The sequence below is a fragment of the Clytia hemisphaerica genome, unplaced genomic scaffold, assembly GCF_902728285.1.
Source record: "Clytia hemisphaerica strain Z4C2 unplaced genomic scaffold, Clytia hemisphaerica genome assembly, whole genome shotgun sequence".
NCBI lineage: Eukaryota > Metazoa > Cnidaria > Hydrozoa > Leptothecata > Clytiidae > Clytia > Clytia hemisphaerica.
The window spans coordinates 1,964,791-1,981,758 of record NW_027103855.1 but is presented as its reverse complement, the minus strand read 5'-3'; the positions used below and the strand labels follow the sequence as shown (position 1 = coordinate 1,981,758).

The 16,968-nt window shown below is 36.0% G+C and overlaps 1 protein-coding gene across 3 annotated transcripts in view; it reads right to left on the bottom strand.

The window, feature by feature from the left end:
- Positions 1-1,846: 1,846 nt before the first annotated feature.
- Positions 1,847-16,968, bottom strand: part of LOC136808260 (inositol 1,4,5-trisphosphate-gated calcium channel ITPR1-like) — a 64,520-nt gene continuing 49,398 nt past the window's right edge. For 2 of the 3 annotated variants that reach the window (XM_067064802.1, XM_067064804.1), the window contains exons 35-54: positions 15,973-16,121; positions 15,521-15,629; positions 14,869-15,147; positions 12,887-13,115; positions 12,283-12,530; positions 11,599-11,799; positions 10,651-10,761; positions 9,702-9,797; positions 9,281-9,388; positions 8,829-8,984; positions 8,393-8,518; positions 7,700-7,889; positions 7,204-7,376; positions 6,786-6,953; positions 6,223-6,418; positions 5,607-5,833; positions 5,169-5,334; positions 4,632-4,792; positions 4,154-4,315; positions 2,065-2,221 (exon numbers count right to left, since the gene is read on the bottom strand). In XM_067064802.1, the coding sequence (XP_066920903.1) occupies positions 2,147-2,221; positions 4,154-4,315; positions 4,632-4,792; positions 5,169-5,334; positions 5,607-5,833; positions 6,223-6,418; positions 6,786-6,953; positions 7,204-7,376; positions 7,700-7,889; positions 8,393-8,518; positions 8,829-8,984; positions 9,281-9,388; positions 9,702-9,797; positions 10,651-10,761; positions 11,599-11,799; positions 12,283-12,530; positions 12,887-13,115; positions 14,869-15,147; positions 15,521-15,629; positions 15,973-16,121 (3,330 nt within the window). In that variant the 3' untranslated portion in view covers positions 2,065-2,146. Of the gene's footprint in view, positions 2,222-4,153; positions 4,316-4,631; positions 4,793-5,168; positions 5,335-5,606; positions 5,834-6,222; positions 6,419-6,785; positions 6,954-7,203; positions 7,377-7,699; positions 7,890-8,392; positions 8,519-8,828; positions 8,985-9,280; positions 9,389-9,701; positions 9,798-10,650; positions 10,762-11,598; positions 11,800-12,282; positions 12,531-12,886; positions 13,116-14,868; positions 15,148-15,520; positions 15,630-15,972; positions 16,122-16,968 lie in introns of all 3 variants that reach the window. The other variant, XM_067064803.1, reaches the window with a different exon arrangement.

Here is a 16,968-nt window from a genome sequence, read left to right as displayed (position 1 = left end):
ACCCATTTTCCAACATATTTCCGGCATTTTCGGCCGGAAAAAATGTTATTCGAAAATCGGGCTCCGTCACATTTTAGGTATTGTCATATTGCATCAGTGTGCAAAATTTCATGAAAAAAATTTAAAGTACAGCTCAAGAAATTCAAGAAATACCGTTTTTCCGGCGAAAATCGGCTGTTCCGGCGATTTTTAGAAAGTTCCGACTTCAAAAATCAATTTTATTAAAAATTGAAACATGCTTGATGGTGAGCATTGCTATTAATAATGTTTTTGAATGAAAAAACAACCAATTATATGGAAAAAGTCCAATGAAAATCTGCAAAAACGGCGATTTCCGGCATATTTCCGGCATTTTTGAACGGAGAAGATTTTTTCTCAAAAATCAGACTCGGCCAAGTTTTGGGCATTGCTAATACACATCTTTGTGCAAAATATCAGAAAAAACTAATGATGAAATCTTGACAAAATGCCAAAAAACCGGTTTTTCCGGCATATTTCCGGCATTTTCGGCCGGAAATGAATTTTTTTCGAAAATCGGGCTCCGTCACATTTTGGGCATTGCCATTTTGCATCTTTGTGCCAAAAATCAGAAAAAACTAATGAGCCAATCTCGAGAAAAGCTGGTAACAGACGGACGAACGAACGGACGAACGGACGGACAAAGGTTAATTTATAGGACCTCCAGGTAGGTCCAAAAAGAACGATAACTCTCTCAGAGTCAGTTTTTCACATTCTCTGGCTAGGCCTGACCAATTTAATTTGTTGTTCTACGGGCCCGACCGACCTTATTTTTGCTAAAATCAAAAAAAATAATAATACTGAATTTCCACTACAATATATTTCACACACTAGTTATTTGTAAGAATTAAACTTGAATAAAGCTGAAAATAATTCAAGAAAAATCATAAAAAGCATTCCATACACTAACATTTTATTATGATCTTCACCGAAGATAAAAAACAAAGTGAATTTTTGATCCAGATACTTTTTGGAAAATTTTCTCGGTACCTTACCAGCCCTGATAAATGAAAAATTTATTCTTATTTTGCCGACTGACCGACCAATATTTTCCTAACGATCTGTCCGTAGAACAACAAATTAAATTGGTCCCGCCCTATAGGAAATAATCTAAAAAAAGTATTTCTTATAAAAAATTTCATGTATTCTAATAACATTATCATTCTTACAATATTTCTAAAAGAACAAGAACAAAAACAGGGACCATATTTGCTGACTAAGCATAAAACTGCAACATAAAATAAAACAAGCACAAAAAAACATATTGCAGACTACAAAAATCTACAAAAACATCAAATATAAATGAAAAACAAACAATATTTGTGCTTTTTTTTTATAAATAAATCTTAAAAAAATATATTTCAAATTATTTTAGCAGTTTAAAATTTTCCATTATAATCCCTTTTGAGCTTTTTTCTATGTCATTTTCATGGGATTCCATAAATTATGGCCCATAGTGTCGATTATTTTCCATTTTTTTCAAAATTTCTAGACTAAAAATGATCTACTAAAATCTATATTTTGTTAATAGCTCCTTCTAAAATCTGGTCGGATTTCTTTCATTTGCTCCTTTATTTTGGTAAAATTTCAAACTTTGTTCTTTGTACTCAAGTCAAATCTTCGTAAAGAAAATTGTGCAGCCCTTCTTTGATCAATGTCAAATCATATAAAATCTCTATTAGAATAATTATATTCAAAAAGAAGTAAAGGAATAAAATAATTCCTTCATCTATCAATGGAGTGTATCAAAAAAATTAAAAAAAGCCAGTATTTTAAATATACCTTTCGTAATTTTTCTACCTAATAAATAATATAATTTTGCTCTTTTGTCTCTTTCCAAGTGTTAAATTACCCAAAAAAATCCCTAATCCCCAAAAGAAAGGCACTACCCTAATTGAAAGTTTTTCCAGAAAGCTTCTGTTCAATCTTTACGCAGTAATAAATAACAACCTTTACTAAAAAACCCTTGTTTTTGTGAAATATTTACTCAATACAAAATTTATAAATTACCCCTTGTGTTCAGTGTTATTGCATTTGTAAGATCTCACTACCATTTACTGTGATTTGATTGGTAGTTGAAGTGATCACGTGATTATGACGTGGCTGGTAACCGGACGTGTTACCATAGTTACTGCTTTGTTGACGATGTGCTGGAAGTTGTCAGAAGACCAAGTTTCTGTTTGTTTTTACGTTGCTCGATCATCTACAAAAATATTGAAATGCAAAATAAGCGAAAAAGCATACAGTATGTGGCCCCCAAAACGGCGATCAAATTTGAAATTTCTCTCAAATCTAGAGGAAAATAGATTTTACAAAAACTTTTGCTGCATGAAAACCTTTAACATCTCTACTTTATTTCCTGTAAGTTCTTTTTCAAAATTTTCAATTTTAACAATATTTTTCAATCGCTTAAAGATAGGTAGCTTTTTTCTAATGGCCCCCAAAACGGAGGTTTGAAATTTTAGCGATTTATCGAGATATCTCGAAGATATGAATACAAAATTTTGACCATAGTTTTGAAATATGATTTATAGTGTTTTGGGAATAAATTTATTTGATAAAATTTTTACAGTATACCCCTGGTTGTCAAAATGCAGGTTTGGGGCCCCCAAAACGGAGGTGTAGCTAAAATCAAATTATTAAGCCCTGGTGGTAAATAGGTGGGAAAAACTATGAACATATTTGTGTTTTCCCTTAAATTTACGACCCGAGGTGAATTAAAATTTATGATTTTTATGAATATTTCAAGATTTTCGATATTGCAAAGTCCAAACTGAAAATTTAGAAATTTCCAAAATGACAATTTTGATTTAACAACGTCTTAATCAAGTTTTTGAAAACAAAACTCTTTTGAAAATAGTTCCATTCGTGTATGGAATAAGCTGTGAAAATTTTAGAAAAAAAGCTTAACTGAAACTGAAAATATTAAGCTTTAAAGATATTTTTCTCCTATATTTTGCAAAAAAATGACAGAATTTGCCGTTTTTGCTGATTCAGCGAAAATTTTTCTATATAATGTTATTTTTTTGTTATAAACTATTCACTCAAGGTGATAGGAATAGAATTCCAAGATTTTTTGCTTTTTCTCATATTTAGAATTTTCGGTTTTGTCAATGCTGATTCTAGGGCTCCAAAATAATGGTTGACCTTCAAGATGCTATGTCTTTTACCCAGCCTCTAAAGTCACAGATGTATTTGCATTTTCTGAACGGCATTAGGTGTAGAAAGTTTCCTATACCCCGTTTTCATAACTTATTTTCAATATCCAAGGAGCTAGAGTGAGTTATATGCAATCTTTATCTAATTTGGGTGTTAAAATATTTCCTTTAGACGCAAATATGTTATTTTGAATCTGTCTCAAACCAGCAAAAACATGCTCATTTTTAAGTATAACCATCATTCTTTCAAAATAAACAAAAATCGTTTAATTCTGATAAATCTACAAGTCAGAATCTTCATTTTAATGAAAACCTCCGTTTTGGGGGCCGTCTCCGTTTTGGGGGCCATATACTGTAGTTATCAATATATGATTTTTGGGGATAATCACTGTCGAACGTGCTAACCGCACTGGCTCAACTTCAGTATCTTTTAAATTACTCGTAGGCCCAATTAAAAATTTACAAAAAAAAATTGAAAAATAAAATTTTTGATAAAAGAAAAGTTTTAGCCTCGTTTTGGGTTAAACCTTGTGACCATGCTCTTTAAATGAAAATTTTGAAAAAAAAAAAAACATCCCAAGGTATTCACCCAAGGAACAAGTGTGCAAAATTTCAGCCAAATCGGACCATTTTTAAATCCCAAGCCTGCCCCAAAGCTTTAGCCTCGTTTTGGCGAAAAATTCGTGACCACCACCTTAAAAACTAAAAATTTTGAAAAAAAAATAAAAAAACACCCCCAAATATTCCCCCAAGGAGCAAGTGTGCAAAATTTCAACCGAATCCGACCATTTTTGAAGTCTCCAGCCTGCCCCAAAGTTTTGAGGTGACTGATTGACAGACAGACATTCTCAGATTCTAGCTCAACTGAAGTAGATAGCTTGAGTTGAGAACAGTGGTGAGTAAACAATGTATCAAAAATATTTCAGCGGAAATTGAATTAACTAGAGTCGGTAGAAAAATATTTAAATAGAGCTGACCTGTTCACGTAGTTCCGTCAGTTGTTTTGACAACGTATGAACGATTTGGTTGGTGGATTCAAGTTGTATTTGAAGGTTGCGAATCTCGTTCTGTTCGCTTTCTGCGTCGTCCACTGATAATGACATGCAACGCAAATGTGGAAACCAATCCAAATTGTTATTCTGAAAATTGAGAAGAGGACGAATGAATACATGGATGAGTTTGTGAATGAATGAATGAATGAATGAATGATTTATCTAAGCAAATGAATGAAAGGACAAATGAAATATGGAACGGGGAAAGCGAATGAATGTATGAAAAATCGTTTAGTGTGATTCCATTGATTGTTTAAGAATTTGAAAGTGTATGCATGAACTATTGGATGTGAATCACGCTGAAGATATGCGTCTGAATGACTTACTGTATATACTGACGGAGCAAAACCTGAGCTCAGGCGTACAGAATTAAATCCAGAAATGCGAAAAAAGGGAATCATACTTTGATCATTTCAGCCACATAACTTTCAGGACCAGTAAATTCAGTTGGATCCTTCACTTTGATGAGCACGATGAAGTATAAATAATCCCACATATTATGCTCGTTATTGATGTGTTGTTCAAACGTCACCGTTCGATTGTCAAAGTCTGCACGCTTCAAACCTGTGTGATTGCAGAGATAAAAAAAAAGATTAGGTTATTGTATAACCTCTACGACGGAATGTCTGTCTGAAAAAGCAGTGGGTTAAACAAGGGCTAAAATTCAAAACATGGTCGCTCGCACTTTCTATTGAGTCAAGTATGGTACCTAACCAAAGCTGATTCAAACACATACAATTGGTTCCAATTGTGGACACTTTGAGTCATTGTGCCTTGTTATGCACTCAACTGTAATTCAAATTCAAATTTCACAGTAGAATTTTGAATTGAGAATGCATTCTGAAGGGCACCTGTTTTTAATCAGGTTTAATGACCCCCAATCACATGCAAGGTGGGGGTTAGTACCCCATAGTGTATATGAGACTTCACACAGACTTACCACAAATGAAGCAACTATTTTTCAATATTTCTTCTTTGGTTTGTTTTTCACTTCTGAGATCGGCGAAAGTATCGATGATGACACCAAAGATGAGGTTGAGAACAATGATGATCACGATGAAGAAGAACAATAGATCATATATAACACGCGCTGTGAAATAACGATCCTATGAGAGAAAGGGTATAGGATATTTCAGTGAGATTCGGTAGACAACAATCTATTTTATATCATTTAGACAACAAAAAATATCTAAATTCATAAATTTTGAGAGATTGGCTCTCAGGTCAAAAACTCCCATTTCATTTCGTTTTCTATTTTGGAATTTTAATTGCTAAGAAGTTACAGAGAATTGTTTTTAAATGTCCATTTCAGTGCTATATCCAATTTTATCAAATTGTCCAACGCTTGCTTTTTTTCTTTCCATAACAAAAAACCTACCCCTCTGGAAGGTGCTCTGAGAACATCACCGATACCACCACCGCTCCTCAATCCATTGTTCATGGTGAATACAATACACATCAATAAACTGTCACAAGCATTCTCTTGCACCTTCCCATCACTCTCCTCCTCGGTGCTGGAGGGAGAAGACGCTCCTCCGTCTTTCTTCAAAATGTTTGGTAGTAGAGCTGAACTGTTGCAGTTTGTATCGTTTGCTTGACAGAAAGCTGTGGAAAGAAATAGTTTAATCTATTTACATTAATTTGAAGAGGTTTCGAAAGATAACTAAAGCTGTTCGAATATTGGTTTTTCACAATTCCAACAAATTTTTCCAGCAGGATAAAAATTGTACTATCCTTAAGATGTCTTTTTTTGAGGAGAAGGCTAAAACTACTTTTTCCCCTAATGTCAATAGGCAAATACCGTATTAACTACGTATTACGAATAAACGCACCGGGCGCCTATTTAGATCTTTTGGATTTTAGGAAGGACGTTTATTCGAGGGGTGTTTTAAAGAAGGGTTGCGTTCATTCGAAGTAATACGGTAGACTTTTACTCGTAATGGGGTCTTCATCAACAAGCCATAACTCGAAAATAAACAAATAAAAGTACTCACCATTTGGCAGTGCTTCTACTTTAAGTGGTTCCGTCTCCATCACAAAATCTTCTTGGAAAAACAAGAAGCCAATGATGGAGAAAAGGTAGACAAGTACCAGAGCTAAGAGCGTGGTCAACAGGATGGAGCGCACGTTTCTGGTCACTGATCGAACCACGTTTAACAGTGTCTCTTCTCTTGCTATGACATCAATCACCTGAAGAAAGAAGCACAGGTTGGTTCTTAAGAGAAGCAACTGTTTCTCGGAGTGGTGGTTGGGGGGGAGGGAGAGTCAGATAGCAAAAGTTTTGAAAAAAAGCAGTGGAGGAACACAAGACACATGGCTACTATTATCTTATGTTGATTCTAAAGATTTTTCTCTAAAGCTTTTAGATCATGTTACAAAAAGTCTTGATGCTTTTCACAGGTTTTTCATGAAAATTTAACCTGAAAAACTCAGAAAGATTCAGATTTCACGTATTAACATGTAGTTTAGTTTGTAACACTTTCTTTATAGGACAAGAGTCAGATTTTGCGCTAGATTGGTTTAATAGGAAGACAACGGAAGTTTTCAAGTTACTTACGAGGACGCAATAGAAGAATTCATGAACGAATAATCCCAAGCCACAAATGATGAGACAGTTGACCATCATAAGTAAGAATTTATCACTGATCAATCGTTGGAATGAAGTACCCGATAATATCCCACTATTTCCGATGTAACTGACTGTCAACACGAACCTGTTGAGTAGCTGTTGCCAGAGAGGGATAAAGTTACAAAAAGTTAACTAATGATTGCTTACGACATGCGCAGGAAAGTTAAAAATTAACATCCGTAGCACAAAGAAGAAATCTCGGGAAATCTATAGCAAGAAATATATAGGTAAAAAACCTCATTGAAAGTAAAAAAGATGAAATGAATCAACTCTTTGGGGCATAGCTCTCATGAAAATATTGCGCGACTTACAAGTCATAACAAACAGAGTTCCCATAATTACTTACATTGAAGGCTCCAATTAGATTCAACGTTGGTATTGTTCCCAGCGTGAAGATCATGCGTAGAATGACTGCTCCAGCCAGCGTTCGTATACCTGATAATCGAGGTACCGTAACACAAACGATAAACGAGACAAATATGGCTAGCCATATCAATATGGATAAACGGTGATCCAAATCTAAAAGAGAAAACAATTTTCCTCATTTCTAATGAAATTCTCGAAGCTGGGTGTAGTCAAATCTAAACTATCGGATGAAATGGAAAGTAGAATAGCGAGTAGTATCCTGCGACGGTTGGTTATTCGTTAGTCCAGACGCTGCCTGACTAAGAACCATGGTATCCGCCATTCCCCCGTTCTCAAAAAGTTTTATATACAAACTCTCTAATGAAAGAAATAATAGGAACAGACTTGCCTTCTCCCCTTAACCAAGCACCTGATTTTAATAAATTTAGGAAAAGGCTTCCAGAACAAAGGGTAGTGTGATATCAAGCCGATCTTACCCATAGCGTCATTGGAGAATGGATAAAAGAAAGCCACCAATAAATTGATTACAATAGCAAGATTCAATGCAATCGTCTCCCAGATTTGCCAGTTATGACTGAACCAAAACAACCACGGTTTATCACGCAAACGTTTTTGCCATATCATTTCTTTATATAAATCTTCAGTCCTTTCGAAAAAGTCTGCTACCTAAAATCACCAATGACGTAATAGGATGAATAAAAAAGTAAGTATACAAGGAGACGATTGATAACAATCATGTGCTAAGTTAAATCGCCAAAGGAATGCCGGTTAGAGAAGGGTGGAACGACATGGTCTAACCAAATAACACTTTCAAATATCAATTATCATGTATCAATTTTTCGCGATATTTTGACCCTGACAGATGGAATCTGGACACTTATGAAGAAATTTACTGATCCTCTCAAACTCGTGAACTAAAGAACCAACGTGAAAGTAACAAAAATCGACATTGTCGGATAAACCTGTTAACATTTAGCCATTTTGTTGTATTTTCAGTCGTCAGGGCCGGAAAAAAAATGGCGTCCATGTAACCAATGTTGCCAGATGAACACCGGGACTATTTCCCCATTTGTCAAAGGGAGCTTGCTGCTAGTCCCTGCTATAAATTTTCTTTGCAAGGCGTGATAAACCGTTTTGTGAAACCAACGCGATATTCAAACAAAGCATACCTTGCTGTTATGTTCATCACGTTCACAAGTATAATACACTTCATCTTTCTTTTTGTCAGTCAGAAATTCACAAATGGAAGGAACTGGGTAAATAATCTGCTCCAAAACTCGGTCTTTTCGCACCACCTAAAATCAAGTTGAAAATAAACCATGAGCTTGTTTTGAAATATCTAACTATTTTTCATTTTCGTTGCATTTAAAACTTCTGAAAACGATACCTTTTTTTCAGGCCGTTCACATATGGAGAGTGAAAGGGAGATTCATTTTCAAAAAAAATGACTGTAAAAAATTCAGTGATAAACAGTCGAAAGGCTTCAGAAAAAAAGTTGAAAAACAATGGCGAACTAGAAAAGTATAAAAGAATTCCTAAAATTCTGTGATAGACTGCCGGTAGGTTTCACAAAGTTTCAATAAGTTGCAACAAAGGGATCCTCACCTCAATTTGTGCAGTACTTTTGGAGTAAAATTGAAGAGCAGGGTCAGACTGTACGAAAGTTGCTTGATGGTCCGCATGCGCCGTTTCTGCTTCATCTTCTCCTTCTTCAAGATCTTGTTTCAGTAAATCACTTAATTCTGTGTTGTGTTGGGAAAGCTGATAGTGGTGGAGAAAACAGATCAAAGGTTTTGTTTTTAAATAAGAGTGATATCGTTTGCTTACTCGTCAATTCTAATTCACAAGCTTTTTCAAATTGGATTGACACGGATGTGGAGCAAGATTGATCAGAAAGAGGACAAGAAAAACATTTTGTTTATATCAGCACAATATAACAATAGGCAGACACTGTCCTTATATGAAATATGTGTCGATAGCTTTTCAATTTCAAGAATTTTCAATTCGTAATTTACTATAAGATTCAGGAAAATTCCATCAAACTTTTTGTTACTCACTTGGTAAGCCAGAATATAAATATTATGTCCAACATCTCGAGGAGAGATTTCACTATCGGTCGCTGTGTCGATTTCCTCTTGGTGATACACTTGTTTGCATACTTCAACCTGCAGAAAGTAGAAAACAACATTTTAAATTAACCCTTCGTGCAAAATTACCTTTCATTTTAAAGAGCTAAATCCCAGCAAGTACAAGAGGACCTAAATATCTCCTGGCGTGGTTGGATACACAGTGAAGTCTCCATAACTCGACCACGCACAGGGGAAACATACTTGTTTGAGTTGAGGAGACATTCGAGTGATAGAGGTTCAAGTAAAGCGACTACTGTAATTCTATTTCATAACACTCATTTTACATATATTAAGACTGGCGCTAGCAGACAATATTTCTATTTGCTAAAAATCAAGCAAAAGTTCATACCAGAGTATTAGGGCTCATATTGTAGAGGATTTTTTCAGCATTTTCGCTGTCATGACGACTTTCCATGATGGCTAACAACAACTTCGATGCGTTGTCCTGTAAAAAAATGTAAATATTCAATAATTAGTGACATTAGTAACATATTTGTAATAGAAAATACAATTGACGTTCTCTAATTCAGAAGCAGCCGACGGAGAGATTTTTTAGAAATATGTGTTCTTATCTTCTAGGAGACCAAATGTTATGACCTTTCAAATTTCTATACAAATGATGTGTTCTGATTTCTAGGAAACCTTTATCGCACTTTTTGTTTCCTTAAACCTTTCATTTCTTTATGGTTTGATGTGTTCTAAAATCTAGGAAAAACTTGTAAGATACTTGTTTTTCTCCACGAAAGATGTGTTCTGAAAATTTCTAGGGTTACTAGGCAACAAGATTAAATCAATATTCTCTTGATTATACCCCTGTCTCGTCAGAGAACACATCCTTATTTCTAACTGATTACTTTTCGAAGTTCTGATCAGAACAGAGCATAATTTCTAGCTGAAATATGCTCTCAGAACACATCAGAAAAAAAGGTCGCCTCGCCGGCTGCTTTCGTCTAATTCGACGTTCTACTTTTCGATACACTCCGTTATTCAATAATATTGAAAGTCACCTTCAATGAGAAACTCTCTTAAACGACGCTGTACTATTCGACACGCTCCGATATTCGATGTAAATCCAATTCCCCTCGAAAATCCAATTAGAAAGCGTCAACTGTAATCAAGTAGTGAGTTTAGATTGAAAGGAAAGGGTACCCTAGCGTACCCTAAATGCGGTCTGTTCTAACAATTGGCAAGCGAGATTTTTACGTACTCAAATTGAAGATTTCTGAAAACAAATTTACCAACTCTTTGTGAAAGTAAGACCCAAGAAACCACGTTAAAGAAAAGAGGAGCACAGATACCTTGAGTTCCATGACAAGATCCATGCGATGTTTGGAGAGAGGATTGATTTCATTCAACACTAAGGCTATGATGATATCCATACCATTACATTCGTGACTCACTATTGCATTCTAAGAGAATAATAAGTGGAAATATAATACAATGAACTCGGTGTCTTTAAACGGTCTTAGTCAGAATCTAGCTTTAGCTCGAGAAAGCGAACATTTCTTGATATTTCGTTGTAGCAGTAAATAGAGATTGAGAATGGTTGTGGAGGAAAGGTTGGTTATTGATTGTTTCCCGGGGGGGGGGGGCACTTAGGGAAAAATGGGTGCTGGGTATGTGCGGACGGCATGGGTCGGTTTTTTTCACCTTTCAAAGTGTCTCTATAAGGGTCGCAAAAATCAGAAAAGTCTCTCTAGGGGTCGGAAATTTCACGATTTTTAGGAAATTTTTTGATTTAGAGTGAAAAATTGTAAAAAAGTCTCTCTAAGGGTAGGGAATTTTTCAGAAATAAAATAAATTTTTCAAAAAAGTCTCTCTAAGGATCATCTTTTTAGCAAAAATCAGTCTCTCTAAGGGTCGGTAATTGGAGGCCCCATCCGCACATACCCCTCATCTGCCAACCCTAGTACCCCCTCCCCAGGGATTGTTTCCAACCTAGGTCTCATTTGTATTATATTTTAAAATGAAAAGATGAAAGTGAAATTCTGTGATAGAAGAGAGCTAAAATTATTTTATGGCCAAATTATCTATTCAGTAGAAACAAGCTACTTTTCAAGGAGCAACTTTAGCTTATTTTCAGCTGACAAGCGACGCTGCTTCTCAAATGAATTATATAAATTGTGTCCGTGTCATGTTCGTGAGAAATTTCTACGGTTTCGGATAAAAAATCGTGTTGAGAATTAATTTACATAATGGGCGTGTTTTTAGAAGATCAGAAAACAAATTTTGAAGGTTCTATTTACCTGGTTGTCATGACAAGGTCCTTGACAATATTCAGTTAAAGTGCACAGTGATTGGTTGATTAATCCTACATTATGTTCGTTAATGTAAAGACCAAGTAGTCCCAGACCTCCAGTGGTACTTCCACAAATACAGTCCAAAAAGGTCAATGTCTCTTGTACCATGTTGTAACTCTTCTTGTGTTCTTGCTTGCGTAGGTAGTTCTTGTTCTCGTGTTCTTGCTTGCTTAGGTAGTTCTAAGAAAAATTATAGGTTTATATCGTTACTTTTTTAATGTTTAAGTTTTATTGAAAGAGGAAAATGCTGAAAGCCAAATAGTAATAGACGGGTCAGTCTGCTGAGCACCGTTTAAGTGTTGATGAAACTTCGTGTACTCTTAGGTTCCAAATACCCCCCCCCCCCGCCGCTTGTTAATTTTTCGAAAATTTTCCAACGTCCCCGGACCTTATTAAGATTGATTTTAACGAATATTTTTAGCTTTCAAAGAGAAGAAGCCTTATTTTGCTCTAAATTGACTGATTACTATATTTACCTTATTTTTGAGTTGTCAGAAGTACAATTTCCACCCACGGCAATTAGCCCCCCCCCCCGTTTATTAAAATTTCAAATTTTTTCGTACTCCCCCTGTTAATTTGGCACCTAAGAGTGAAATAAAAATGATCTAAAATTGAAAGGTAGAAACAGACCTGCATTTCAGTATTATGGTTTTCACATAGCAACTGTAAGAATCGTAGTATGGGTTGCATAGTGACGATTTCCGGTGCTAGGTAACTCCCAACTGATGACGATTTGACACTCTCTGGGAACGGGCCTTTGGACCCCTCACTGTTGTCGCCTTCTCGGCCTTTTCGGACCGCAGAGTAGGCTTTGTTGGTTTGTTGCGCAGCATCTGTCAGCTGTTCCTTGACATCATCACTCAATGAAACTAACATACCTATAAACAGTAGAAGAATCGGGCAAGGGTGAAATCAACCAAATATTTTTCTCATTTGGAGGACTTATTAGAAAAAAAATCTTTCCTCGTTTAGCTTATCCCAAGAGTTATTTTTCTATGGCAGATGTATGTATTCCCTTTATCAGTTTTCCGAGGAAAGCCTCGTTGGTTAAATACCGAAGATAATCTTTTGTTCCTAAAGAACTATCTCATGCAAAAACTTCGAAAAGAACTTTTCTGGACTTATGGTTGACTACTTTCACACTAAAATTTATGGAGTTTAATTTGATACTTGATTAAAAAAGGCTTTGGCTAGTTAGTTTATATAAAATTAAAAAGTTGAGTCCATCATTTACCGAGGACATGCGTGTCTTTGGAATCTCGTTTCAGTAGATTGATCGTTTCTCGTCTGGTCATTGGATCCTTGGCCTTCTCTTCTTTTTCTTCTTCTCGTTTCCTAGCAACGGAATCTGTATTCATGGTGATGGTGGACCGGATTTCATCTTTGGCCTCCGTGATTTGATCGTAAATGTACTGAAAGAACGCCTCCGTTTTCGAATACAGGAATCTTTTGTAGAAAGATTTCTAAAAGGAAGGAAAAAATCTAATATGTATACAAAAATTTAAGGTAAAAGAATAAGGCTTGTCTAAATTTTTTCATGAAAGTCCAAAAATTTGGATTTGGATTTCTGATATTTTGAAAAACATACCCTTAACCGCCGCACATACCCGTCGGTCAATTTGCCTGACTGCCCCCTCCCCCCGGGCCCTCTGTTAAGTACTACCGGTATTTTGATTCCTGCATACTGTACTCGTAAGCGGCAGCAGATGTGTTATCGACGGTTCATAAATTTCCCCACTTATTTCCCTTTCAGAGATCTTGTCTAGACGATCGTCTATATCCATGCGATCAAAACGTGATTGGATATTGAAACCTTTCTAATGTAATGGTTAGTTGATGCATATTTTGCAATCGAGGAAATTATCCATTAGCATGAAAATTCAAGTAATGTATTAAACAAAATGAACATTTTCGCAATGTAGTTTTCACATCGAAAAAGAGAGAAAGAAAGAAAGAATCAGGGGGGGGGGGGTTTCAGGGGGTACCCGATTCCGCAATTCCGCCAATTTTTTCTCCAATTTCCGTCAAACCGTCTTAAATTGAACCAAAATTCCGTCACCGAAAATTCCTTTGAAATTCAATATTTTTGTCGAAAATTCCGCAAATTTGGAATATCTTTTACCAATTCCGAAATTCCGCAATTTTTTTTTGCTAAATTCCGTTTTTCCGCACTAAAATTCTCTAATTTTCCGTCTCCGTCAGAGAACCCAATTTCCGTAATTCCGTCTAAATTTTCGCCGAATTCCGCCACTCCGTCCGAAAAAAGGGCCGATTCCGCTCCTCCGCCAAACGTCCCCCCGAATCAACCAATCACTTCTCTGAACCAATCATTTGCTTTGACATTGATAGATAGCACTATTATAAGTTAATCCTTATCCAAAAATACATTTCCTTCTAGGCGTGATTGTAACAAATCTTTTTTAGTATTATCCGTCATCAACAAGCAGGTGCTTAGTACGGAGGTATTTTGAAGTCTGCTGATTTCAGCTATATATAGTTCTTGCATCGTAGACCTCTAAAAGGTAGTTCCTTGTAGTCGAAAAAACCTGCTTTTGCTGCTTTTTTACTCAAATCCGTTTTAACATTCTAAGGACCTTAAAATATACAATAATTCTATGTGAAAAAGGAGGCTTCAAAGTACCTTTCTACAAAAATTGAGTTTTTTAGCACTTAAGGACAAAAAGTTTTTCTCCCTTTCATTTTCCTCTTCATTTTCTAAGATTTTTAAAATAATTTTTCTCAAAATTTATAGTGGGGGGCGTACGGTTTTTCGGAATTGCGGAAATCGACCCTTTTTTCTTCGGAATTTCGGAATTCAGGCAAAATTTCTTCGGTATTTCGGAATTCTGAAATTGTTTCGGTATCGGTAATTCATGAATTTTTGCTTCGAAATTTCTGTGTTATAAAGTTTTTATCCCCTTTTTTCGGAATTCATACATGAACAATCAAAATTGATGAAAATTTAGTCATACGAGGAAGAATACCCAAAAAATCAGTATCGGAAATGCAAGTATTTTTTTACGGAATTTCGGAAATTTTGGCAAAATTATTCGGTATTTCGTAAATCACAAACCCCGTACGCCCCCCCCATTATAGTGCTCTGAATTATCTTTTCAACGGTGTATAATTTGTTAGAATTGAAGCACTGGTTGGAAAATGGCAAGCAAAGCAAGCATTTATGCACACTTAAACTTTAGAGCAATAAAGTTTTCATACCTGGACTGTTCCGTTTCCACCATCAAGCAACGAGATTGCAAGTTGTATACATTCTAAGAAGATATTGGGGCTCGGATCGGCCATAATGAGGTCGATGACTAGGTCCGTGGCCCCGTTAATATCCATCATGCATTGCATATCGTATAACGTTCTGTTGGCACGATATAAGAATATAGATGAAGTTCCATCATCTTCTTTCTTGTATTGTTCTTTAGTTTTGTAAGGCAGCTCGTCAGCGTTGAAATATAACATGATGAGTGAGGTACGCAATCTGTCACCCTATGGTTAAGCGAATGAAATCGGTGAATTCACAACTGTTTGATACTAAACCGTTCCCTTCTGATTCGAATTTAAATAGCGAGTATATCTTTTGGTTAGAAATGACGTACCACGGTCGTGATTATATTTTGCTCATGGGTCCCGCCAGAATTATGACATACGTAAATAAGTTTAAAATAGCAATCAGGTATGTTAAAGCTCAATTGGAAATCGAGCCCTGGAAATCTGCTGTGCGCGCCTAGCCAATAGGTTAGATCAGCTTAAGGCACAAAAGTCTTTAGAAAGTTTTATATAAGTTTCCCTTAATAGTATTCACCAGACCGAAAATAACCGTTTTAAGCTTTTCATTGGACCCTGAGGATACTACACTTACCTTTTCACCGAAATCAGATTCTTTATTCAACATTTGTTGAAGAGCATTTAGGACTTCTATACAAAGATTTTCATCGCCACTCATTAGGGAGTTTGTATGCACGATTAATCTGTGGAAAAAAAGTGGAAAAAAGGCAGATAATTCAAAGTGTTCATAATGTTGTTTAAATAGTCCAGTTAATGTAGGCAGCCTTTGAATTGCTCTTATAGAGTAAATGGAATTGAGCCTAGCATGATTGAAGTAGTATGGCCTAAAGGCTCGGAAAATATGACGAAAAATCTGAACTCGAAAAATATATTCCAATTGTACTCGGCTTACTAACTAGTATTGAGTATTAGTATTGATCTTTATATAACAAGCTCCACTCAAGAACCGAATACTTTTAATTGTGCAGGGAAAGAACAAGAAAGAAATACGAGCCCATGTAAAATCGAGGGAAAAAATCTTCTTACTTTTTGATGAAGCCGCCATTATTAGCACGTGCTCTGTTTTCAGAATCGACAGCAAACAGGAGGTGTGGGTGGTACATGATGTCTACCAGTAAAGACGATTCTGCTTCCACTAAAGGTCGTAGCTGGTCTTCAAGCAATGCAACGATATCCTAAATAGACAAATTTCTACTACATTATTAAATTTCTACTACATTATTAAGTTTCTTAGAGCCTTAACAGAGGTATCCTTTATCTGGCAGCAGATGCAGAAATTTTCAACCGGCACACTAAAGCTCTGAAGGTCGGGAAAATTTTCAACATCTAGAAGGTTTAGATTACAGAATTTAACCTGACCCACGTCAAAAATTTTGCAGCGTGAAGCGTGGACCCCAACCCTCGTTTTCGGAGATTGGCGGGTCTAACCGAAATATCTAAACATCCCCGATTGGGGATGCAGCATATCAAAGGCCGAATATCATTCCTCTCCGATGGGAAATTTAGAGCTTTAGCATGGGCGGCCACCAATACGCCATCGCAATATCAGACAAAAGTATGCTATAAATATATAGTTTGAAGCCATCAAAAAGCTCAGTTTTCTAAAGTGAAGGGACCAAAAAGCATGTATCTCTCTTCAAGAGGGTGGAAGCTTTGCTACCTAGCATCATTTTTTATTTTTCGATGAGCCTGAACGTGTTACCGACATGACCATATCTACCCAAATTAAGTCACAGCAACTTGGATTTAAAAACCATAAAAGGGTCAGTCTAGCTACAGTTAAGGCTTTAAAAAGCCTGTAAATTCTGTCCTAGTTGGCCACACTTTTCATACTTGGACTACTTTGCCCATACTAAGAACAAGAATAGTGTCTCGAGAAATCAGTTTTTACATCGATCTTGATGTATATTTTTAACACTCCTTCGAATGACGGCTAGTTCGAAACGCAGGTCACAGGTCATACAAACTACAGAGCGGAAAACTGTAACGCATTCGTAACATATAATTCATAATAGGTCGATT